Source organism: Aricia agestis, chromosome 2, assembly GCF_905147365.1.
Source record: "Aricia agestis chromosome 2, ilAriAges1.1, whole genome shotgun sequence".
In the NCBI taxonomy this organism is placed as follows: Eukaryota; Metazoa; Arthropoda; class Insecta; order Lepidoptera; family Lycaenidae; genus Aricia; species Aricia agestis.
Window position 1 is genome coordinate 4,877,903 of NC_056407.1, and position 27,653 is coordinate 4,905,555.

General features: G+C 35.2%; 1 protein-coding gene across 2 annotated transcripts in view; it reads left to right on the top strand.

Moving 5' to 3' along the window:
• Positions 1-3,670: 3,670 nt before the first annotated feature.
• The window catches only part of LOC121740017 (mothers against decapentaplegic homolog 3), a 40,667-nt gene continuing 16,684 nt past the window's right edge, over positions 3,671-27,653 (top strand). For both annotated transcript variants that reach the window (XR_006037521.1, XM_042132691.1), the window contains exons 1-10: positions 3,671-4,041; positions 14,717-14,810; positions 16,289-16,394; positions 16,704-16,797; positions 17,146-17,259; positions 21,991-22,070; positions 22,887-23,070; positions 24,650-24,747; positions 26,244-26,351; positions 26,829-26,973. Coding sequence is in view for 1 of the 2 variants with exons in the window: in XM_042132691.1 (XP_041988625.1) it covers positions 3,839-4,041; positions 14,717-14,810; positions 16,289-16,394; positions 16,704-16,797; positions 17,146-17,259; positions 21,991-22,070; positions 22,887-23,070; positions 24,650-24,747; positions 26,244-26,351; positions 26,829-26,973 (1,226 nt within the window). In the remaining variant the exon portion in view is untranslated. The remainder of the gene's footprint in view (positions 4,042-14,716; positions 14,811-16,288; positions 16,395-16,703; positions 16,798-17,145; positions 17,260-21,990; positions 22,071-22,886; positions 23,071-24,649; positions 24,748-26,243; positions 26,352-26,828; positions 26,974-27,653) is intronic.

Consider the following 27,653-nt stretch of genomic DNA (forward strand, 5'->3'; position numbering starts at 1 on the left):
CAATTTTTCAAATCTTACAAAACCACCACAGCTGAGATATTTCAGTTTTTTTTTTTTAAATCGCGTCGCGTTAGGTTAAAAATTCTTATTCCGTAAAGTACTTGTACCATATATACCGTAATTGGGAGCTTGTTTCTGCCAGGAGAACGAGGTCGTCGGCGAATCTAAGGTGGCTCAAATAGGTTCCCTTTATGTAGAGCCCTAATTTACTCCAGTCTAGTTTTCTAATGACAGATTCTAGGACGGCTATAAAATTTTTTGGAGACAACGGGTCTCCCTGATGCACTCCTCTTTTAATTGCAAAACTTGGGCCTAGAGTTTCCAACTTCACTCTACCTGTATTGTGTTTATACACTTTTTTAATGGTGTTAATATAATATAATAATATGTCTTCAACTCTTACTTGTGTTCAATATAGTATCAATATAGGGGGGGGGGGGGGGAGGGTCAGGCCAGAGGGCGGGCAACCGCCCCCCCTGGATCATGTTGACGTCCCTACTAAGTATATTATCTAGTACTTTTATCTATAAAATGCAATACTTACAATATTTTTACAACTAAAAATTATTAATTTTTTACTCTTTATAAACACCCAGCTTGTAAAAAATCTTATTCGCCCCCCTTATTGCTTTCACGCCAAAACTACTGAACCGAATGCAATGAAATTTTGTACACAGTTATTCTAGAGTCTGAGAAAGGACATAGGCTACATTTTGATGTGGGAAAATATCTTATTTCCATGAAAATATCGATGAAAATGAATTCGCATTGCGCGTGGCCAGCGCTCATCCCGGGGGTCCTGGGTTCGAGTCTCGCAGACGGAACAAAAAGTTTTCAATGTTCCTGGGTCTTGGATGTGTATTAAAATAAAATTTCAAAAATCTTAAACATATTTTATGTATGAAAAAATCCAGAAATATATCGATGCAATGAACATTTTAGTTTTAAATTTCAACAGATAGGTACTACTTTATTGTAACATAGAACTAATCATACTTATTAGTTAGTATGTTTTTGTTTATAGTTTTTAATATGTTAGAATATTATGTTTAATAATATAATCACTTGGTATAATAATAATCAATCTATCTTATCTTATAGAACTCCTACTGCATTTCTAATATATGTGACAAGTTGACAACAGAAGGCGCTCTAAAATAAAGGAGTTCGAGTGTACCGTGTTGGCCTATATTCCATCCAGAAAATATATCAATGCAATCAACATTTTAATTCTAATATATGAAAATAGATGGCGTTTTATTTTTTACTTTATTATTGTAACAGAACTAATCATACCTACTTTACTATATAATATTGTTTTTATTCATAACTAGCTGTTGCCCGGGACATCGTCTGCGTGGACTTTAGTTTATAGCGCGCGGTGTCAACAAAATTTGTGTCAAATTTAAAAACTTTTTAAAACCCTGGTAAGTGGTACCCCTCTTAGGGCCGCGCTACACCGGAATGGCAGCGCTGAAAGTGCTCGCCTCGCATGGCAGCTCCATTCCGGTGTAGCGCGGCCCTTAATTAATCAAAATACCCAAAAACAGCTGTGCAGTGTGCACATAATCTATACTAATATTATAAATGCGAAAGTATCTCTGTCTGTCTGTCTGTCTGTCTGTCAGTCTCGCTTCCACGCCAAACGCCAAAAGTATCTCTGTCTGTCAGTCTCGCTTTCACGCCAAACGCCAAAACTTCCGAACCGATTGTAATGAAATTTTGTATACAGATAGTCTAAAGCCTGAGAAAGGACATAGCATAAGAAAAAAGGGTTGTAAGGGAGTGAAAATGCGTAAATTTGTTCAAATTAAGTTAGTTCCAACAATTCATAATAGATGGCGCCGTGCGTCTTCTACATCGCGCTGACGCTTGCTCAAAAGTCTTTCTATAAGACGTGGTATCATCTTACATTTAAGTTTCGATTTTTTTCGATTGTTATATCTATTCTACGGTATTAAATAACTCAGTACTTTATCTGTGCAGTGACGTAACCTTAAATCTATCAATGATAAATAGTTTATGGGTAAAGTTGTGTAATTGGAGGGCTAAATAAGCTTTAAAATTTGGTATAAAATATAAAGTTTAATATAAAAAAATGAAATACTTATTGTGTGCACACTGCACAGCTGTATTGATTTAAGGGGTACCAGGGTTTTTTTATAAAAGCTTTTGACACCAATTTTGTTGACATCGCGCGCTATAAACTGAAGTCCACGCGGACGAACAGCTAGTAAATGTTATTTTTAATGTCCTTAACGTCGATATTTGTACTGATAGACATCGACCTGCTAATTTCAGGTGGCCGGTATCAGCCTTAAACCGATACCATTGGACGATCTGCGTGTATCGTCCAATGGTATCGTCTCATATACTTAGAACGAATAGTTGGGGAGGGGAAGAGGGGATTTCGGAAGTAGCTCGAGCGTGTCAGATTAAGCTTGTATCATAAAGTTAATATACCTAGCGGAATAGAGCAACAATCTCGAGCTGTCAAACGAAACCAAAATTGGTTTTCATCTGTGTGAAAAATAATATGTGTACGTATACACTTACACAAGCATGATTGAACATGAATTCTATGAGATTAAATTGTCAACGTGCGGCACGTGCCAACTGGACGTCAAAAAAAAGAGTGCAGCTGTCATTGTATCACACGTCTTTTTTACCACGCAGTGTTACTGATAGTGACATCTCTCTTGCTCAGGCCTTCGTTTTTCTATTCCGCTAGGTATATTAACTTTATGGCTTGTATAGGCTTCTGATATGTGTCTAGTTATCATGGTATAGAAATCAGATTTCTCGCATGGTGGGTTAAAGCAAATTTTTTTAAACATTGAAATGCCATCGGATCTGTCAGATTAAGATAGGGGTGTTTAGTATACCCCAAAGAAGCTTCCATATAAAGCACTGACGATTCAAAGGTTAGGTAAGCCTGTAGGGACATTTTAAAATAAAAAAAAAATAAAGCTTCATATTTTTCTAAGTAAGCTTGGCAGATATTTTATTTTGCATAATATAATATAATGCATAATATAATTAACCTAAATAAGCAATTTTCTGGATATATTTTCTTTTTCAAAACTTTAAAATGCCTGCAGTTTCTGAACCCACCGCTAAAATAAAAAAACGCCCCCCCCTCGGTACGCCCATGATCATGTACATTCTTGCTTAGTTTAATCGCAGTTAAAATATGAACCATTCACCATGCATCGAAAGATATCATTTTAATCCAAAGATATTTAATTTTATTTCTCACAGATAATGACTGACAGTGACGTTTATTATTGTTATTTTTCTGTTCTGTACTGTCTAGCGGCGCGACTAGTAGTGAAAAACGCGAGAGTGTACAGTAATGCGCTCGCTTTCCTCGCGAGTCGCGAGACCCTTTGTCTCGGGCGCAAAATACCGACATCGGACCGAGAGGGTCCGAGACAGGCGGGACGAGGCGAGCTCACCCATTTACACTCTCGCACTCGGGCCGCCTCGCTGTATCTCGGCGAGAGTGTACAGCCGACATAAAAATATACCTGTCAAATTATTGTCTTTTATTTTGTGGCTGTATGGGCAACGCTCCCTTTGCCTGTCCCGACCGGGCCGAATTAAAAAAAAATGTCATATTTTGCTGTCTGATTTGTATTTTGTCAATGTCATTCCTAATTCCCAATTTTCATTAGTAGAAATTAATGGCCGTATTCGTACTTTTCGGGTTAATTTACTTTTGATTTATACTAAAACTCACAGAAGGAACTGTAATTAGTTTACAATTACGTTTATTACATTTTATGCTCGAAGTTCGTGAATGTGTCTGTGAATCAAATCGGTGAAGTTTCGCGGAATGTTTCCGCTAACACCTCCAGTGGTTAAGCGACTTCTGGGGTGGAAAAAAGGTCCCGAAGGTACGTCGACTGCAGAAGACAAGTGGTCAGAGAAGGCTGTAAAAAGTCTTGTGAAAAAATTGAAGAAAAGTGGCGCTATTGAAGAACTAGAAAAGGCTTTATCTAATCAAAACAGCCACACTAAATGCGTAACGATCCCAAGGTGAATATTTTGTTTTTTTTTCCATACACAAAGATATTGTTTGCCCTTTACTGGCTTTTTCAAAGTGATTTATAAGTATTATGCATCCACATGTTTAATATTTAACTATGGTTTATTACAATTTAATATAGTACAGTATTTTACTGAGATTAATAACTAAAGCTGTACCTTGTCTATAAAATAATGTAATATCTTATCTATAAATTATAAACGAACACACAAAATATATGCATGAAGTCAACATTAATATCTATGAACCCTAGTAGCCATTGAACTTATTGTAGCTACTAATTCATTACAATATCATAAATACAATAATTTGATACCAAAATCTTGGCTACTTCACATAAAGCCTGAGGTGTACTTCTATTTTAACAATATTCCTGCAGAGATTACAAATCTCACTGGCAAGTATTTTATCATTATAGGTCCACAGACTGAAATAAAAATGTTTTATTTTTATTTATTTTATTTAAATATATTACTGGAAATTATTCTGTGATTCATTAATTAATTATAATACTTAAGTGTAATTTAAAGTTTAAGTAAATTTTGGATGTATTTGGATATAAAATATATTATAGCTTATATAACTCACCGAAGAAATGATTAAAATCGATTCAGTAGGTTTTAATTATATTCATTACTACCCATGGCCCGCATTGGTCGGTACTGCCGCAAAAGCTACATCCCACAATTTTAAAATCTGTAATATCTTCGAAAATATTCATTTAAATCATATTATGCTGTAAAGGGCCATATAGATCTGTATTAAATCAATAATGTATTTAAAGTATTTAATTGAATAAGGATTATTGCCGTATTGGTTAAAAATCACTTCGAAAAATAACAAAACAAAGGCCATAATTTGAAGTTAAAAGTAAATGACAAAAAAAATTATTGTGGGATATCCATAAGAGATAGGCAATATACCATCGCGGAGTTTTCTGTAGACCTTTTCATAGTGCCAGCTTAATTATTTGTATAAAAAACATCATGAATCATCGGGAATGAGCTGACCCCTCAAAAGTGAGGGTAGAAAAATGTAGGTAATACATTGACGCCAAGGACAATAGACGACTTATCAGCATCTGAGCATTGACTAAGAACAATATTTTGTCGTTGCAAACAGAATTAGAAAGGAATACCTACATATTTTAAAGCTTTATTAATTTTTACTTTTCCTGAGCGTGTAGTTCGAAAACGGATGAGAATTTGGAAAAACTGCATAAAATCTAATTTATAGAGAATTTAATAAGCTTTAATGTCGTCATAGAATATTTTTTGCTACAACGCATAGTTTTTTAGTTATTGACGAAGAACCAAAAATTGAAATCTTTGTCACCCTCCCCTCCCCTCCCTCCTTCTCACCTCCTAGACGTCAGGACTTTTGGTTTTTTTTTTAATGAAACAAGGGGGCAAATGCGCAAACGGGTCACCTGATGGAAAGCAACTTCCGTCGCCCATGGATACTCGCAGCATCAGAAGAGCTGCAGGTGTGTTGCCGGCCTTTTAAGAGGGATTAGGGGAGGGTAGGCATGGAAAGGGAAGGGTTAAGGGAGGATAGGGAAGGGAAAAAACACAGCGCAAGCACTGTTTCACGCCGGTTTTCTGTGAGAACGTGGTATTTCTCCGGTCGAGCCGGCCCATTCGTGCCGAAGCATGGCTCTCCCACGTATAGTATGTTTTGTCCCTAATGGCTCATTTACACGTGTTAAGTTGATAAGTATTTACTATTTGACTTAATTTTAAGTTACTTATTGCATGTAAATACACAATTTAGTAGCAAGTAGCAAGTTAAAATTAAGTTAAGTACTAAACAAGGAAATTAAAATTTTGACTATTTTCTGTTAAGTTGGCAGGCGGGGCTTGTCATTTCGGGCAGGCACTTCAAATTAAGTTAAAATTTAGTTACTACTTATCTACTTAATATGTGTAAACCAGCCCTAAATACCCTGAATAAGTTCCAGCAGAAATCGCTTAGGTGGGTATTATAGACGTGAGCGAACAAAAAGTTTTGAATTGCTTATAGGTATGACATGACATGATCATGAGCGTAGCGAGGTACGGGCAGACCCCCCCCCTACAATAGCGATCGGTCACTAATGCTCACGAGTTTCATACCTAAACATGCAACGAAGAGAGTTGCGGAGTGAAAGGGGAGGCATTCAATCCCAGTTCGCTCGCTCGTTTTATTTTGTTATTAATTTTTACCTCACCTGCCCCCCCCTTTTTAGAATCCTGGCTACGTCCATGGACATGATAGTATCATACTGTTGGCTTATATCAAAATGGGTAACTCCATTGGAATGAATCTAATTGTAATAAGGTTTAGGCATTTAAATTAATACAATATTCCTAGTTTTGCAAACCATTTAAAATAACACTTAAATTAAATAAAATTAAGCACTTTTTATTTGCTCCTGTAAAGTTCATTCCAATGCAATGGAGTTACGCATTTTGATAATTAAGACCACAATATCCGAGTATGTTTCTTTTTTTAAGAAAAATAAAGTATTTAAAATAGTGTCCGATCGAAACTGATTTTTCAGCCGAAACCGAAACCGAACTTTCGGCCTTACCTTCAGTTTTAGCCGAAACTAAAACCGAAACCGAACTTTCGGCCTTATCCTCAGTTTCGGCCGAAACCGAAACCAAAACCGAAACTCGACAAAACATTTAAAGTAACGATAATTTACTGAAATTAACTATTTTTTTTAAATTAATTAACACAAAAACGTGCCTAATTGGATTTTTTACTTTTTGTGACATTTCTAAACTAATACGACGATAATTTGACGACGGTAGCTCAAGCGGGGGGTCGCGGGTTCGAATGCCGCCGACGGAACAAAAAGTTTTCAAAGTTCCTGTGTCATGGATGTGTATTAAATATGTGTATTGTATAGTAAAAATCTTAAATATATTATGTTAGTATAAAAGTATTAAATATATTTCCGTTGTCTTATCTGGTACCCGTAACACAAGTCCTTGAGGTACTTACCTAGCACGGGGCCAGACTGACGTGGTGTGAAGCGTCCATAGATATTATATTATTATTAATACACACATCAACTTGATCTAGGGATATTTCAATTAAACCTAAATAACTAAAATTCTATTAACTTTTTTTAAGACACCTACACATTAAAATAAACCTTATTTAATAGCCTATCTACTCTGATTATTAACTTTTATAAATAAAGTTAAATTAAAAAAATACTTAGAAGAAAAGAGAGCTTTAAATTTGAAACGTCAAACCTAAACAAAAGAACTATTTTATTTTTAACGAGCTTTTGCCCGCAGCTTTGCTCGATCAAGAACAAATCAAGACAAGATCATGGTATTTGATCTGAAAATAGTGGCTGGTCATATTATTACATACCGTCGACACTATTTTTGACCGCAACGCAAAAAATATAATATTATACTAAAATTAAATATATTATACTAAAATATATTATACGAGCTTTTGCCCGCGGCTTCGCTCGCGTTAAGAGGTATTATTATATATAAACTTTTATCCCCTATTTGAACCCCTTGGGGTTGGAATTTATCAATATCCTTTCTCAGCGGATGCCTACGTCATAACATCTACCTGCATGCCAAATTTCAGCCCGATCCGTCCAGTGGTTTGGGCTGTGCGTTGATAGATCACTATGTCAATCAGTCAGTCACCTTCGAGTTTTATATATATAGATTTTAGTGACAAAATGGCTTTCAAATATATTTTTTCTCCAACTTTTGAAAAAAAAAATCTTCTGTGAAATTCCTAATTTGCGTGGGCGAAGCTGCGCAGAACGTCTAGTCTTAAAATAAATGTTATCAATCTTAGACTCGAATAATGAATATGTTCTCTAGAAACTTTTCAGTACCATATTATTCCTTTTTTGATCCGATACCAAGTTTTTAGTATATTACAACGAAAGGTTACCCTAAGTTAAAGCAAAGACGTACTACTGAAAACAATCAATTGCAGTCATATTCTTTGAATGAGATTTACATGGACACACTATTCTTACAGACGAAAAAACGAAATTACTAAGCAAATTTGCAGTTGGCGTCACATTTTTTTGCGTCAGAAGACGTTTTGCCACTAAACCTGAAGATACTAAGGGCCGCAAGAGTAAATCTTACGGGGAAGTGGGGTAGATAATATGGGCAGGGTAGGAACGGTCTGTGAGACTAAACGTTCATAGTTAAAGGTTAATATTAAATATAAATAAAACGCGTAGTGTAAGGAAAAAAATGAGGCGAGATGATTAACAAGATAATTCTCGCAAGCTATATCCTCCTGTTATCTCATAGTCAAACAAAACAATTAAGTAAATAAAGTTCACACATAATACAATCAATTTATCATAGCATTTACTTAATCGTTTGTTCGGGAAAATTGTTAAAATAAGACTTAGGTACGTAATTCACCAACAGTTACATAACTATATTAAATAAACGTGCGTTTATCGTTTAGAAATAAAATTCAACAATAAACCTCTTAATACTCGGTCTAGGCTTAGACAATTTGATGAAAATAAAATGAAGTACTAATAAAAACTAAATAAATATTTAGTAATTTTGCACTTATTTGTTAAATATAATGTCAAAACAGGATTAAATGGACGGTGGCGAAGTGCGAACTGAGCCGGGGCCTCGGCGGCGAAATCTAAAGCTGCGAAATTTAACGAACGAGTAACGACGAACGAAAATTCACGAACACTCGAGTTTCGGCTATATTTTGGCCGAAACCGGAACAAAGGCCGAAACAGGAAAAAAAGGTCGGACAAAAATCTTATTTTTGTCCGAAACTGACCGAAACCGAAATATCGGTCGGTCACTATTTGGAAAACGTAATCTCAAAACACGACTAAATAGATGGTGGCGAACTGACTACTGAGCTGGGGCCTCGTTGGCAAGCAAGTACGAGACTGCGGCTATACATATTTTGGCCGAAACTAGATTTTTTGGCCGATCACTAATAAATACCTATCTGAGTGCAAATTTTTGCGCCTTATAGATTTTTCCAATTTTCAACACAAATAAAATGCACCACTTCTGAGCAATTATATTTTAATGTTCAACCAACACAATGCATTAAAATTTAAAGCATAGCATTTTCGTATAATGTATTTTTATCGTTTTTTCGTTCATCAATAGTTGCTTTTGGAAATACGGAAACTGGAAATTGGAAAACCCGTCCCATTCGCGAACGCAGACTTGATTCTTGAACTAAGCGTACTATAATCCGACAAGATCGAAAAGTTCACGCCGTACGTTCACCTCGCCGCGTACAATGACCACCGTAAATTGGTGACATAACCGCAGACAGGACGCAAAATCCAAAACGAAGGTCGAATTCCCGTCAAAACAATTGAAGCTTTTTGTTAGACTGACTATTTTCGGATCATAAGTTTTCCTTTTTTAATAAATATCCTACCGAATTTATAAAACTGAGTGCCGGTAAAGCTTCGAAGTGTGAACCCTGAAAACGTTTACGATTATTGTTTAGGTACATTGCCGTTTGCGGAAAGCGTAGACGAAATTATCAGAAGATCGCTTTGTAGTTGATTTATTTTAGATTGTTATCTTAATCATTTAGTAAGTCCGAATGTGATTCTTATTAGAATCTAATAAGAAAATGTGATTCTATTTGGTGCGAATATCGGAAAGTATGTTATCGCAAACTTGTGAGTATCATTGATTTTTTCGTAGCTCAATATTACAAAATTACGATAATATTAACATTATGTACGTAGTACTTACACAAGTTTCTCGACCTATAATAATTACATAGGTATTTAAATTTAAAATAATTGTAGGTATGATAGTTTTTTTGACAGCTCTAATATAAGTAAGTATGTGATTTGACGATTTTGTTTTGTTTTTGTTTACTATTGTTGTTTCTGTCTTTGGCCTACCTAGAGCTAGGTAAATATAATTTATAAATAAAAATGTAAATAAATTAAATAGTACTTATCTCAACTACACAAATTAAATAATATAGCGTCAATGTTACCTGTAGGTACAGCCTACAGGTAACATTGACGGGTTAGGTTAGGTTAGTTGCTTATTATTGCTACATTATAATCATGTTAGTTTCTATATATTGCTACATTCAAAATACTAATAACAGTAATAAATAATAATAATTGTCATAATATTATGTTTGAGTTCCCCAGATTTGTCTTAGTTTGTAAGTCATCCGGGCCAAACAAAATAAAATTTCCAGGATTTTGGATACAAGATTTTTTATTTCTATTTAAATGCTAGATTAAAAAAAAAGGGAAAATTTACACTCACTCTTTAATTTAGTGTACTCGTTTCTTTTGGATATGTCCAATCTTTGTGGAAGACAAGTTTTAAAAGGCTAAATAATTATGTAATGGCTTGTTTGCACTTCAATGAACAGAATATAATTATTCCTGCCTTGATTTAAAAAAATTGTTTTAAAAAAATCTGTTTATGACTGACTTTGCAGCCAGACTTTTGGCTGCAAAGTCAAGGGTTTTTACCTGTCATGTCCGCATTTAACTGATTTGTAAATATTAAAAGCTAGGTGGAGGCTAATAAATATTAGCCTCCACCTAGCTTTTAATATTTACAATGTTAACACATTTGTGTTAAAGCTATCTTCTTTCTTTTGATTTTGTCATAAAGTAGTAGTGGCATATGGGCATTTTCAAAAAAACGTGTACCCTTGCAAAAATATGTCTATATTTTTTAAGGTCATTTATTTACCTTTTTTTGAATGTCATATACAAGGAAAAATATTGAACTAATGGAATAAGTTAAAAAGAACGCTGAAAACGTTATATTATTCTGATATTATTGAAACAAAATCGAATTTTCGACGAAACAGATTCCGTTGTGCGACTAAATGTAAAATATAATTTAATACAAAAAAATACAGCAATAAATGGATTTCTTCGTTAATTTAATCTAGTGAAATGCATATTTAATTGTTTATTAAAAAAAATTTTGATAATTTCAAGGATCAACAAGAGTAGCAATTATTTTTAATCCATAGTGTGACTATGTGACCCAACCACTAGGTTATTTTTAATTTTTTTACATGAGTAAGTAATATTTAACATATTTAAAGGAGTTTTTATAACACAAAAACCTTTTATTTAAACATTTTTATTGTTGCACTACTTATAAAAGTAAAAAATTCTTTGATTTCATAGATTTAACTTCAATAATTAGAGGGACGAACATCTCATAATCATAAAGATGTGTTCACATGTCTACGAATTCCTAAGTTATTAATGACATCGGATTATATGCACGATCAAAGTGCCGAAATATCCATGCAAATATGCACGAAAAATGGTCGAAATATGCACAAAATATGCACAATCAAAAGTCACTTAATATTAAAATTTATTATTTTTTTGAAGACTTTTCCGGTAGTGACATTAATAAAAGCGCCAATTTTTATAATTTCATAAAATACAGGATTTTTAATTTCTTGAAATAAAGACTTTTTATTTATTTATTATACGCCAATAATAATTTTCTACCAACATTTTCCGATTGCAATCTTAATGCCCATGGAAGTTAAACTACCGAAATATGCACTATCAACGAAAAATTGCCAAAATATGCACTATCGCCTAAAAAGTGATTATATGCATTTGCATATGCAAGTATGCAAATGCATATAATCTGATGTCTAGTTATTATAAATCTGCAAATATCAACGACACAAAATGATTTTCAACTTTACTGATAGAAAAGTAGTGGAAATAAAATCAAAATTTTTAAAAAACATAAAACTTTTAGGTACTTAAATTTTAAATAGTATATTTGTTATTGTTAAGTAAAGTCGACGCCTTTATGATTTGGCTGTAGCGATATTAGGGAATGTTATTATTCGACAAATGTACTATTCGAATAATTCGAATATTTTACAAAACTTTTCGAATAATTCGAATATTATTCGAATAATTAAAAAATATTGAAAAATGCTGAATACTCAGAATAAAAGTAACAAAAAGCTTCGTACAGCCATGTACAACCTATTTTGTTAATACTCTAAAGTAAGCAATTCTTATTTTTACTTTTATCAACATAAATCTTTAAAAATGACATAGTTTATTTTTATTGTGAAACACTTTAAAAATGTATATTTTAAGGTTACAGCTGGGCAATAAAAGAAAGGCTGTAAAGTGTAAACAGTTTTCGATCGTAGCACCTTTTACTTTTCTCATGTGATTATGCTTAAGTCTTGCTAGGCAGCAGTTGAGATTAAAGTTGAGTTAAGATATCTGTTCATTAATACTAAGCCAGCTTACCCGTCTTTTTGATATTTTCGATCCACGTTCACCTAGTTCACCTAGTCGGCTTCACCTGTGTCAATGTGGCTCGAAATTATAAAAAAGGGTCACTAGAAAACCAACCCCACAACAAAGAAAAAAAAATTGCAACGAAGCCCTGAAAGAGGGTGAAACAATCCTAGAGCTGGTGAATTTAGTAACTTGAAGTTTGATAACACAAATAACATGATATTAAGGCGCCATCGACATTTTTTGAAACTGTACTGTTTCAATTATCAGTCGAGGACTGCCGTGGTAAAGCTATTGAATAGCAAATTTTTATCAACTTGTCGAATAGATCACATTGCGAGCTTATATAAAAAAAAAATAGCTGTATAAAAAAATATCTTTTGTATTTTAACTACATATTTTAAAAATCTCAATATTGCACTTACATTTATTACCTTCTTAAAAAACGAGTTTGTTTTATATAACATGAACAACAATGATTTAAAAACATGGTCAACAGCGACGATGAATGGCCGTATACTCATTAGTACTAAAAACAGATTTATATATATCATTAAAGATGTAGAATATTCATAAATGATATTATTTTTCTGAAATACACTTAATTATGTCCTTATTCCATGTTAATTTTATGTTTGATAGCATTTTAAACAAAAATAAAAAATATTTTTAGTATTCGAATTATTCGAAAAATAATTTGGCGAATATTCGAATAATAAAACCGTCGAATATTCGAATAAAACGAGTATTCGAATATTCGAATAACATATCCTAAGCGATATCGATTTTTCTCAGCAATAACTAAAGCTAAGAAATTAAAGTTCATTGTCAGTATTTATCATGTCTTTGTCTTTGATTTACCCATAGCATAACACGATTGGTCAACTTTTATAAAACAGAATAATCAATCAAATAGACCTGTGTAAAAAAAAAGGATTCCTATTTTTCCCTACAGAGGAGAGTGATTTAAGCTTCCAAAAATGTACATGGATTGGTTCAAGCATACACTTTAATTTGCCCATAGCTTATATGAAATGTATTTATGGTTTTTAAATTACGCGACAAAACTATTTTGTCGCTTACGCCCTTTCCATTTTTTGCTGTTCCATTGCTTGTTTTCTGTGAGAGGCCGGGCCGGCCTTTCATAGAAAACTAGCAATCTAAAACATATCCAAAACGGTTTTTTACTTTAACGCGGCGTCACCTTAACACATAAGTATTATAAAATATATTTGTACGTTAATCGTACCAGTTTAAAAATCTCCAATTTTCTTAATAAAATCTGTGAATAAAAAAATAATTTATTTAAAATGTGAACTAAGCCTTATGCTTTCCGCCTGTTGTGACTTGTCCGTTCCATTATATGTGACCATACGAAAAGTCACAAGTCGGAAGTCACGTAATATTACTTTCTTTTACTTTTAAAGTGTTTGTAAATAACCGATAATAGTTATCACAATTTCATTTTTTATACTAAATACTAAACTAATTTTGCAACGTGTCAACAGTAAAAACAGTTGGAGAAAGTATAATAATGCTTACAAAATATGGTCACTTATCTGAACAAATAAACCGTTCCTGAAGAACCATCCAACCTGCGTCCGCGTCTTGTAGCAGATTTTTAACTACTAAATTTAAATTGAAGTTTCTCGATGTACAATGAAATATAGTGCTATCATTTAGTGCCGAAAATATTTTTGTAGTATGTTTATAAAACTAAAAAAAACGGTCACTAAACCGAACATTCCGGCCGGGTTGTTTTTTCATGATTATAATTTTAATTAATTTGTAGTTAAATTATGTTAGATTTTTCAATAACAAGACATTCAATTGATACATTAAGTATTTAAGAATCTAACATATGTTTTTTAAGTAACTTACTTTAAGAAAAAAAATAGTTATTAAAGATTTTGTTTCAACTTCTGGGAAGGGGACAGGTGAATTTAATAGGTTTCGGTACTTAAAAACCCTTATAAATCTCATACTAAATAAAATTATATACAAACGTGAATGTATTTTAATAAAAGAAAACTTGTTTATGCTCCTACATTAAAATTACAAAATGTTAGTATGTAATTTTTTACAAATAATCTGTAGCGAAGTCAAGGGACAAGGTAAAAACCAGGGGTACACATTTTTTTGAAAATGCCCATATAGGATATGCGTGTCTGATATTGTAGGAGTAGCATACATAGATGATACCTGTCCTATATAAAGTTCTACTCAAAAGTAGATTAGAGATTAGATCAAAGAAAGCAAAATAATATAATAAATTGTATGATTACCCCTTTACGTTATGACAAAGCCAATTTTTTACTTACATTCAAAAATATCATATAATGAATTATGCTTTTGGAGAAATGCTATAAGTTTTGATATATTTTTGTCAACAGAGTTAAGCTAAATGACAATGGTGTCAATGGTCAGTACAGAAAGGGTTTGCCGCATGTGGTCTACTGCAGGCTGTGGCGGTGGCCGCAGCTTCAGGTGAGTGTAACAATGCTTTTTTTTATTAAATTCAAATAAACTATATCATCTCCATACGTGATATTATCACTTAACTGTCCTGTCAATAATATCTGTAAGGCTATATTATAATAATAAGAGTACAGTAGAACTCCAATTATCCGAACTCCGACTATCCGGATCGCCGATTATCCGAATCACGCGTCAGCCCGAGTGTGACCACTTGCAACTGCTCACCGTCAAGCGAATGCGTGACCTGGCTGCCCAAAAACGGTTGAAGACCGCAAAACAGCTTACATTAACGGAGATGTTTAAAAAACAATGATTTTTATTTCTAAACTTGTACATTAGTACATTTTATTTATATTTAAAACATGTGAAAATTCCATGTTTCTTTCATTTAATTCAATAAAAAAATAGTGCAATATCAAAACGTAGCTTTTATTCTCTCCAATGGCAATTTTTTTTTAAAAATCCGATTATCCGAATATTTGATTATCCGAATGGGCCCCGGTCCCCATTAATTCGGATAATTGGAGTTCTACTGTATTTTTATAATAAGAGTCCTTTCAGATAAAGGCAAGGTATTTCTGCTACAGTAAAATCTGAATCTCAATTGGCTCGGTGTTTATGATTGTTTGTATAAATGGAAAACAATAGTGCCAGTTGAAGGAAAAAAAATCGGCCAAGTGCAAGTTGGACTCGCGCACAAAGGGTTCCGTACCACAATAGAGCAAAAATAGGCTGAAAATTGTGTTTTTTTGTATGGGAGCCGCCCTTAATTAATTAATTTAAATTTTATCATCAATGATTAAATTACAAATACAACTGAGTATTTCGTGAATATTTCAAGTGCCTATAGTGTATAGTGTTGCGGTAATTGATATTGTGCAAAAAATAGCAAAGAAATCATGTTTGTTGTATGGGTAAATATTAATTTTATTTTGTTGTTATAGCGTAGTGTAGTATTTGTTGTTATAGCGGCACCAGAAATACACAATCTGTGAAAATTTCTTCGTTCTTGAAATACATATACGTGGGAGAGCCATGCTTCGGCACGAATGGGCCGACTCAACCGGAGAAATACCACGTTCTCACAGAAAACCGACGTGAAACAGCACTTGCGCTGTGTTTCGCCGAGTGAGTGAGTGAGTTTACCGGAGACCCAATCCCCTACCCTATTCCCTTCCCTACCCTCCCCTATTCCCTTTCCATCCCTACCCTCCCCTATACCTTCTTAAAAGGCCGGCAACGCCAGGTGCGCCAGCTCTTCTTATGCTGCGAGTGTCCATGGGCGACGGAAGTTGCTTTCCATCAGGTGACCCGTTTGCTCGTTTGCCCCCTTATTTCATAAAAATAAAAATAAAAAAACAGCCTGGAGACAGACAGACAGACATCGAAGTCTTAGTAATAGGGTCCCGTTTTTACCCTTTGGGTATGGAACCCTAAAAATATGTTAATAGATAGAGAATTAACAAAATTATATATTTGCTTTTCAGAGTCAGCATGAATTAAAACCTGTTGACCACTGTGAGTTTGCATATCAGCTGAAGAAAGACGAAGTGTGTGTCAACCCTTACCACTACAATAAGATTGACTCGCCTGGTAAGGAAATTAAGTACTAATTTTCAATTTATAAAATCAGTCAAACAGCTCAATTTACTGCGGCACTCAGAGACAGACATTAATTAGTTAACTGTAATTTTGACATAAGCCTTTTGCCAAATAAAGATTTTAACATTATCGATCAACCTCTTCGTTAAATTGAAGTGTCATCATTGTTAAATGTTTCTTTGACAGTTAATAACTTAAACTGGTAAGCGGTTGTCTTTACATGCAATTACAAGCAAAATATGCCAATACACATAATATAAAATCAATATTGCATAATCTTTATTAATTTGTTCTGTCCAGCTCTGCCACCAATACTGGTGCCTCGCTGCCCCGAGGGCGAAGTCCGAGCTCCCCCGCCCTATGTGGACTACCACCACCACGAGATCACAGATAAGTGAGTCATGTATCACTCGTTATTCGATTTCGTTTTCATACTTATAAATATTTTCTTTACAAATATCAGTAATATATCAAGAAAGTGTAATGTAAGTTGTCACACTGCAGTACACTATACAATGTATAGTTACTACTTACTAGTGTGATTATTTAGAGCCTAGTGTCCCACTGTTAGGCAAAGGTCTCCCCCAAGGTGTTCCATTCTTCCCGCTCTAACGCGATCGTAGGCCAACCTGCTACCAAATTCCAGTGTGATTATCACTACAGACGGGAAACTGCCCAGGCTGGCTATTTGGCCATTTGCCCACCTCTTAAGTATAATCCCGTAATCGATGGTGTGTTGCAGCAACGTGATGCAGAGCGGCGGCGTGGTGGGCGTGGGCGGCGTGGGCGGCCACAGCACCCTCTACCTGGAGGCCACCGTGGGCCAGCAGGTGCCCAGCAACACCACCGTACATCTGTGAGTACTATCTTCTTTAAGAGTTTAAGACCCAATTTCACCAAGAACTGTTAAAGTTAAAGCTCAAATTAGTATCACATTACCTCTTTTGTTTTTTATATGAATGAAAGAGAAAACATGACATTTTAACAAGCTGTTAACACTAAGTCCGGGCGCGCACTAGCGGCCAGGCCGCGGCGGCCATCCCAAGTATGGTGTGGCCGCAGGTCGCGTTGCGGCCAGGTGCGCGTCGTCTATGGCGGTTTCATACTAAGGTATATCTATCTCGATGGCCGCCAGTGCGCGCCCGGGCTAACAGATGTTGGTGGAATCGGGCCTAAAGATCAGTGACTCACTGTCAGTGACTCACTGTCAGTGAGTTAGGAAATTTTGAAGTATGGAGGGGTCGGTAAACTTTTATTAAAAATATATGAAATAGTTTCAACTTTAATGTCTGAAAATTAATATTTTGTCTTAAAATATTTAGTCCATTTAATGTAAAGCTAATTTTAATAATAGTATAATGTATATTGACCTAGTGGTCAATAGATTGTATAACTTAGTTTGGAGCGAGTGTGCCTTGAACAACGAAAGAAAATACGAAAGCACTAAGCAGAGTAGACTGCCTCTATCGCGACGATATGAAGAGGATATATTATACTGAGCTTCAATTAATCTATACAAGTTTATACTGTGATCGAATAATAGTATTTTAAAAAGATAGACTTAAAATTAACTATCTCAAAACTACTGAACTGATTTTGATGAAATGTACAGTAATTTCCCTAAGTTAGCTAGCGTTAGATCCCTAAGTTATTACAATAGCTCGAAAAACAAAAAAGAATTACTTAAGGCGACGCCTTGATAATTTGACTGTAGCGATATGGATTTTTCTCAGCAATGACTAAAGCTAAGAAATTAAAGTTCATTGTCAGTATTCATCATGTCTTTGTCTTTGAATTACCCATAGCATAACACGATTGGTCAACTTTTATAACACAGAATAATCAATCAAAAAGACCTCTGTAAAAAAAGGGACTCCTATTTTGCCAACAGAGGAGAATGATTTAAGCTTCCATTTTAATTTGCCCATAGCTTATATGAAATGTATTTATGGTTCTTAAATTACGCGACTAAAACCATTTTGTCGCTTACGCTGCTGTTCCATTCACTGTTCTCTGTTCTGTTCCACACATCCAACACTCATGGCGTCATCTTACCGCATGTGGTTCCGGAGATATGAACATACAAACATACTGTATACTAGCTGTATACATACACTTTCGAAATTTGGCACATTTGTTCAGACGCTGATATAGACTAACATATTATATTAAAACTGATCAATTCTAGAAATATTTTATATTACATAGTAGAGTCTTGTGGGTCAAGTGTGCGCATTTAAACTTTGATGGTTTAAAAAACTCAAATATAATTAGTACAATGAAACAAAAGTGTGTTAATTTGTAAGACTGTTAATTTGTTAACAACTTAAACACAACAATAGTATTTTTCAGTAGCTTATATTTTAAGAAACTTTAGAAAACAATAACCCGTCCATTTGCGCACTCTTACCCCAGTATCTGGGTATCTGTACGCAGCACTTTGGGTAAGAGTACGCAACAACAAAATATACATATTTTAGAACATAAACGATATTCGTGTATTATTTGAATTTTTAACTACCTATACATACTTAATTTTAAACAACAAAATCGTCTTAAATCGAAATATGAGATCAACTTTCACTTAGAAATATATTTAGTTACTTCGTGATGAGACATGTATCACAAATAAAATTGCCGTGTCCGCTGGTGCTCTGTTCGTGTCACCAGGATCCACAAAGGCAACATTCAATCCAATCTTCAGTTGGTGGATCAGAATACTGTTCGCCACATAAGAGACTACATAAGGGAATGTATATAAAAACATGCGCACATTTAACCCAAAGCATAGCAACAGGGTTAAACGAATATAATTAAATATTGCATCATCATAATATCCTAAACACTGGCAAATAACAAACTTGATATTATGGTGCACTCGATAGCAAAAAGCTTATTTAAAAAAACAATACATGACTTCAAAAGATTACGCATAACATTATAACTAACGACTAGTTACTCTGACTATTATAATATTGGTTAACTTTTATGGCTATGAGATTATCCAAGAGCCAGCGATAGACAGATTTTTGTCATTTTATAAAAGCTGAAAGTTTTCCTGTATGAACAAACAGCAAATATATATAATTATAATAGAATTTCGATCGCGTCTAGGAGGTATCCAGTTTTAGAAGTCTACCTAGCCTTCGATACAATGTAAAGCGCTTTTTTTTCTTACTTCTTTCGGAAATGTAGGAATCTCATCTCAAACACCCTTAATTATTCCCTAAAATGCCAAAAGTATTATACTTTGAGGTGGTATGGCAGTGGGAAGTAACTGGCATAAGTTATCTGGCAATAGGGAGCAACTGTCATAAGGGTCCGTCAGTGGGAGACGAGATTCGAGAGCGAGAGAGTGGGAGAGAGGAAAAAAAATACCTTAAATTTTATCGATGGTGCGGTAGACTTTCAAAACTGGATACCTCCTAAAGTATCCACGACCGAAGCTCTATAATAGTTGGTTGCCGTTCTTACCTCTATATGAGTTACGCTTTTGCCCCCGGTTTCGATCGCGTGAAATTCAAAAATCTCGTAAAACACGAGTATTTTAGGAACATTATGTTTTTCCAAAACCAAAAGTAGCCTTTGTTACTATTAAATCTTTCGACTTAGTATGTGCTAAAAATCATGTCGATTAGTTGCTTCGCTAGGGCGTGAATACTTTTAAGTATAATTTTATATTTTAAGTATAAATGGGAAAGTACGAGTATAGCATAATGATTATAGGTAAAAGAAAACTCTGGCTGTTTCTGGCTCTTGGTTTAGCTTATGAGTAGTTACAATATGATGGAGCGGTGCCTATTCTACTTCAACATCAGCTTAGCATCATAACGCTAATATTTTGTATTCTAAATCAAATTTTTTTATGAGACGATACACGACATCCCTCGTGTCCTTTTGCAAGAGTGTGATGACCGATGATACATCATCAGCACAGCTCGAGAGATGTACTCAAAATTTTGGGTACGTTCAGTTACTCACAGTTCGTCCAATAAACCAAAAAAAAATAGTAACAAAAAACAGTTTCGTTACACTCACTCTCGATACACCAAAAGCTCTTTTCCTAAATTTTTAATAAAAAAGAAACTTTTTTTTCAATTATTTCAGGCACCGGGGACTGTTTTCGTTTTCTAGAACCTTAAAATACAAAAAAAAAAACTCATTATATTGTGGAATATTATTTTATATTTAAATATTCTTGTAGCACACTACCTTTAACTATTTTTCTATACGGCGGAAAAAGCCACAAAGTTCACTGCGGCTTTTTAACAAAATTAAAACAAAACATTATAAACTTTCAATTATATACTTTTCGAAATGGTTAGTATATAAAAGGCAAATGCATAATCCAATAATAACTGTTCAACTAAAGAAAAATTAAAGAAATAAATACATAGAAAAAGGCAACAAAGGCCATTAGGGCAAACGATTCCCTAGTAGTAGTACTAAGAGACGATTCCGTGGAAAAAAGCCACAGACGCAATAGTGTCTTTTTTCCAGGTACTTTTAAGAATGTAAAACATTTTTTATACTTACTGTGTGTTCCCTTTTACGGTTAACACAAAGTAATTTAAACAAAAAACAGTGCAATGACGCATACGCGAGTTCGCGGAGTAAGGGCGTGGTGGCGCGAGCGCCTCGTCCCCGCCGTTTCGCGCGTCGTTTCACGCACTCCAAGAAAACGGTCACTGAAGCCTTTGTTGCTTTTTTCGCCGGGGAATTTAAGAGCTAACAAATGTGTCATTTTTTAAAACTTCATTTACTGGTTATTAAAATTAACTTTTTACTTTTTTTTTTTACACTGAAGGTTATAGATAATGAGCTGCCGATTTCGATTTTGCAATAAAAATAAAAAGCCATAGTGACGAGGGCGCCCCTATTCGTAGGATACGACGAATTATTCTGCACTATAACCAACACAATTTTAAAAGCATGAAATAAAATTAAATTAAGAAATTTAAAAAAACCCCCGCCAAACAACTTTAAAAATTAATGAAATAATATATTTTACTGACTTTAAGTTCAAATAATTCCTAAGTGTAAAGTGATATTTTAGTCCATAATTATTGTTGTCAAGGTGGACCGCTAATGTAAATGTTTCATTTCACATAACATTATAGTTTAAGGGTCAGTTCACAGCGAACCAATCAGTGACATGGCGATACAAAATGCAAAAGACACTGTTGGCGGTCCCCCGACACACCGTGACAACAATTATGGACTAAGATATCACTTTACACTTAGGAATTATTTAAACTTAAAGTCAGTAAAATATATTATTTCATTAATTTTTAAAGTTGTTTGGCGGGGTTTTTTTTTAAATTTCTTAATTTTTTTTACTCCATTCTCATTACACACAATTCACAATAATACAAGAAATTTTCTCTAATAATATTAAGATATTATGTGACTCCATCTCTATAGTAATATTATAATCTCTCGTTTTGTATGTAAGAACTCGTAACTAAAAATACCTCTGATTCTCTTCACAACTCTTCATAAACACAAATGGGTTTCGGCACCATGTGAACGTGTCGAATTGATAATCTTTTTTTTTGAAGTCGGTTAATAAGATGTTTTTGTTCAGGGGTGGGTCGACGGTGGAGACTCCGCCGCCGGGCTACATGAGCGAGGACGGAGACCCCATGGACCACAACGACAACATGCGTGAGTTTGTTGACAACCCTATTATGCCGTTTTTTTGTTGCAAACATTGTTCTTTCAACTTTTTTTTTAACAAATTAATAAGCATAAATCTTACCACCATACACGTCAGTTACCTCTGAAAATTAAATTAACGTCGATTACAAGCAATTGTAGACAAATACCAGAGGATGCTCGCTACTCCGTTTCGCCAAAAATCGTTTATCGCGCGGGAACCGTACATTTTTCTGTAATTAAAAGTGTCATATGTCCTTTCCCGGGACTCAAAGTATCTACAAACCATATTTCAGCAAAATCGTTTCAGTGGTTTGGGCGTGAAGACTGAAGAGGTGACAGACAGACAGACATACAGACGGACAGACACACATTTATAATATAAGTATGGACTATGGTCGTCCGTATAGTGGTATAGATCCGTGGTCTAGTGGTATAGAGCGCGCGCCGCGGCTCTTGACTCGGAGGTCGTGAGTTCGATTCCCGCGTTGGAAACATATTATTTCCAAGTTTGGTTAGGACAATGCAGGCTGATCACCTGATTGTCTGACAAGTAAGATGATTCATGCGTCGGCATGGGCATGTAAAAAGTCAGTTCTGCGCCTGATCTCTCGCCGGTCGTGTCGATCTTCCGTCCCACTGGGTTATGAGAGTAAAGGAATAGAGAGTGCTTTTGTGTACTGTGCACACACTTGGGCACTATAAAATTACTCCTGCGTAACTGGCCCGGTTTTAATGAAAGCGGCCACCGTCACCGAAACCGGTGTGGGAGCTATTGTTAGTATGGATCTACTTGACACACTGATATCACCGTATCTCCCTCAGAGCTGACGCGCCTTACGCCGTCGCCGCTGTCGGGCGCGGAGGCGGCGCCCGTGCTGTACCACGAGCCGGCGTTCTGGTGCAGCATCAGCTACTACGAGCTCAACACGCGCGTCGGCGAGACCTTCCACGCCTCGCAGCCCTCCATCACCGTAGATGGCTTCACCGACCCCAGCAACAGCGAGCGGTCAGTACTAAAATGAGGGTTTTTGAAATTCGTGATAGCTGTTTAACACGACAAACACTAAGAGCAGGTACTCATTCGGCGTACACTTGCAAACGCGCGTTACTGTCGCGCTTGCATGTGTACGCTTTAATAGAATCCGGGGTTCTCGGAAAGAGCGCGCTTCAAAACGCCCAATGTGTACCTGCTCTATGAGCTTTAAACTGTTACCGGGATCGTGACGTAGCCAGTGACGTTACTTTTAAACTTAACTTTAAGAAAAACACCGCTTTGCGGCTACGTAGAGAGTAGAGACGCCAGAAGTTGCTTGGACGTTGCCATGGTAACATCACTGGCTACGTCGCGTTGGCTTCCCGGTGAGTTATAGTCCTAAGAATACATAGGTAGGAAAGTGTCAGAAAATTCTTACTGTAACATTTTGAGTCCCATAGAGGGTGCTTTGCGTGAGTCGGGTCTGCCCCTAGAGTCCAGACAGTAAATTAAACATTGAAAACTCATAAATGTGCAACCATGCTTGGTCGGAAATCTCACTTGGGGTTCCTACTCATATTCTCTGGCCGTGTCAGGGCCTGTAGACATGTGGCAAAGCGCTAACGCTAACGCTAGGGCTACAAACCCCGCGTTCCAGATGACGTTAGAAACGTTCACGCTCAAGACCGTAGTTTTTCCCGTTCCACTAGCTTGTGAGCGTCAGTGATACAAACCCAAGTGGAACGGATTATGGATCGTTTTGAGCGTTTTGAGAAAAGTTTAAAAAAAGAACTATATTTTTTTTATACATAGGTACATTGAACCGAACTTGGATATTACGATCCTTTTCTTCAAGTCGTAAATAAAAGTAATTTTATTGTTTATAGTTACATTTATTTTAATAAAATATGTAGGTACATAATATTATATTTGTTTCGTTTTTAGTATTACATTTTTTTACTTAAGTAATCATATTTTAATATAGTTAAGCTTTTATTATATTTGAGTTTTCACATTGAATCATATTTTAATAACAAAACCACATATTTTGAATATTGACTATTGTCACAATATACATATAAACGTTAGGTAACAATACCGCTTAATGCTTAGTCAAGTACGAGTAAGTCAACAGGTATAAGAGAGATGAGATGTTATTTAATTTATTTAATTAAAATATTATTTGTAATGAAATAATATAAAGTTTTTTTGTCTCTACTCTCTCCTGAAAACTTTCCAAACATGGCTTTCGCGATATAGTTACGTTAAAATTAAAAAAAAACTAGAACGCCCACTTTGACCCATCTTCGTCAAGGGTCGTTTTGAGCGAAAATGATGACGTCATGAGTGACGTCATAGCCGCTATCAAAACGACCCCGGTCGCCAAAGGGAACAGCAGAAGGGGACGTTTTGAGCGTTTTGGTCAAAATTAACGTCATCTGGAACGCAGCCAAAATGTATGCGATATGACATAAGTCATCGCTTCGCTAGCGAATACTAATGTTAAATCCATACATTTTGTAGCGCTAGCGTTAGCGTTTTGCCACTTGTCACGGGGGCTGGTTTGTTTTCCAGTTAAATTAGACGTTATTGATATATATTTGTGTTGCAGGTTTTGCCTGGGGCTGTTGTCCAACGTGAACAGGAACGAGGTGGTGGAGCAGACTCGGAGACACATCGGCAAAGGCGTGCGTCTCTACTATATTGGCGGTAAGTAATTACTATTTTATTTTATTTGGAAAACAAACAGTTACATAATAAAGGTAGTGTACATAATATCTAGAAATATTACAAGGAAACCATTAACACATTTTCACATATAAGAGTTATTATTATTATTCTCATAAGCTTATATATTTGTCAATAAAAAATTGATGACTCTTCATCTCTCATGACTCATGTGGCCGTTTGCTACATTAGTCCAATAAAATTACGGCTCAAAATGGGTTAAATAAACATGAACGAACACAGTTTGGGGATTTAAAGGGTCGATAGGGGTGTATTCTGAGCATAAATTCCAATTTGAGGGGTTCTACTGAGGTCAGCTCAAGGTCATTTCGATGGAAACGCGTTTAATTCGATATCTCGAGAATGATCAGTGTTAGGCAAAAAATTGTAGAAATCTTTTCTCTTCCAAATTAAATTTACTAACTTTTTTTTAAACATTAATATTTTTCTACTTATTACTCCTGTAAGGCAAAAATTTTACTTTTTTTTCTATTAAAAAAAATCGGCTAAGTGCGAGTCGGACTCGCGCACGAAGGGTTCCGTACCGTTATAGAGCGAAAATAAGAAAAAAAATTGTGTTTTTTTGTATGGGAGCCCCCCTAAATTATTTATTTTATTTTAATTGTATTATTGAATTAATATTCGTATAATATTCGTATATCATTGAATTAATATATAAGTACGCATATAATTGAGGATTTTGTGAAAATTTCAAGTGTCTATATGTTGCCATTATGGATTACGAGCCAAAAAGACCAAAAATATAACATTTCTTGTATGGGAGCCCCCCTTAAATATTAATTTTATTTTGTTTTTAGTATTTTTTATTATAGCGGCACCAGAAATACATAATCTGTAAAAATTTCAGAAGTCTAGCTATAGCGCTTCTTGAGTTACAGCCTGGAGTCAAACAGACAGACGGACAGACAGACGGACAGACAGACGGACAGACAGACGAACAGACAGACGGACAGACAGACGGACAGACAGATGGACAGACAGACGGACAGACATTGAAGTCTCAGTAATAGGGTCCCGTTTTTACCCTTTGGGTACGGAACCCTAAAAAGTAAAATGTTTGCCTTTCGGGAGTAATAAGTTGAAAAATATTAATGTTAAAAGAAAAAGTTTCAGATAAAAAAGTTAGTAAATTTAATTTGGAAGAGAAAAGATTTCTACAATTTTTTGTCTAACACTGATCATTCTCGAGATATCGAATTAAACGCGTTTCCATCGAAATGACCTTGAGCTGACCTCAGTAGAACCCCTCAAATTGGAATTTATGCTCAGAATTCACCCCCCTATCGATCCTTAAAATCCCCAAACTGTGTTCGTTCATGTTTATTTATTTCGTAATTTGATTGGACTACATCTGAAATTATTGCTTCATTGTCGATGATTGTAAATATTAAAGTGTCCATATTGGACCTGCGAGTTTTTGTATTACTGCCAAGTTTGTAAATGGGTCATAATTTCAGGCGAGGTGTTCGCGGAGTGCCTGAGCGACTCGTCGATATTCGTGCAGAGCCCGAACTGCAACCAGCGATACGGCTGGCACCCCGCCACTGTATGTAAGATTCCGCCCGGTGAGTTTGTATTACATACTGAGTTGTATGATTCATTATTTGTAGTAGTACCGGGAGTATGCTTTAAAGATCTTAGCAGATTGAGATATTGCCCAGGTCCACTTGCTCTTTTTATTCTTGTACAGTTCGTCTTGCAAATATTCGTAAGTATATTAACATTTAATACCTCTCGTTCTTCGTATTTATGAAAAAAAAAAACAACTAATCGGCGCTGATAAGCGATGTGCGCTTTTATGGTGGCAAATTGATGTAAACCAATGTCGCAAACCACAACTAATATTTTTGCGTTAAAAATGTTATTTATTCAGATGGCGATACATACAACGTTAGAGGCTGTCGTACCTTCTGTCACGTCCTGTATACATACAATACATACATCAACCGTCATTTCTATAAAAAAAAACTAAGATTGTGAAGTGAGAAATCAAGATAGCCTAACCGACTCCTGCCATGTTTAATTATAATGTAATGTTTCAGGCTGCAACCTGAAGATCTTCAACAACCAGGAGTTCGCGGCGCTGTTGACGCAGTCCGTGTCGCAGGGGTTCGAGGCGGTGTTCCAGCTCACGCGCATGTGCACCATCCGCATGAGCTTCGTTAAGGGATGGGGGGCTGAGTACAGGTGCGTTTACTACGCTATAATCAAAATAACGAGCCACAGAATTAAATAATACAAATTTGACATTTTATATGGGTTTTGCGGTTTGATATACTTACGTATATCAAACTTACGTGCTTTAAACAGCTGGGTCTGGGTGAAACCTTAGTGTCTCAAAAAAAATACATAAAAAAAAAAAAAACTAACTAGCACTTTTGCTTTAGTTGTAATATACTGACACTTTTGTGTCATGTCGTTACAACTTTTTTCATCTAGCCCCCATTCGCAACGCGCGATAAGGAACTTTGTTCCAAAAAGTACGTTAGTTATGCGTACAAGCATAATATTATGCATTTAATATGCGTATCGGGTACAGGTCTTGTTAAAAATAATGCATTCCTAACGCCTTGTTTCTGAGGTTTCTTGAAAGTTTACATACACACTAGTCACTACACTTTTCTTAGGCTAACGTCAAAATATCAATCAACAATGCCGTTGAATAGACAAAACCCTGTCAAAAAACATCTGAAACCTCATCAGCTACAGTATGAATGTTGTTGAACTCAGTGTTGGACTCAATAAAATCGAATGCAAAAGTAAATCTTGTTTTGTCAATAATTTTTTTCTGCTTAAACGCTTTTATATACGCAAATCGGAAACCAATAATTATTTGTGTAATAAAATGTTCCGTAACCTGTTTTCAG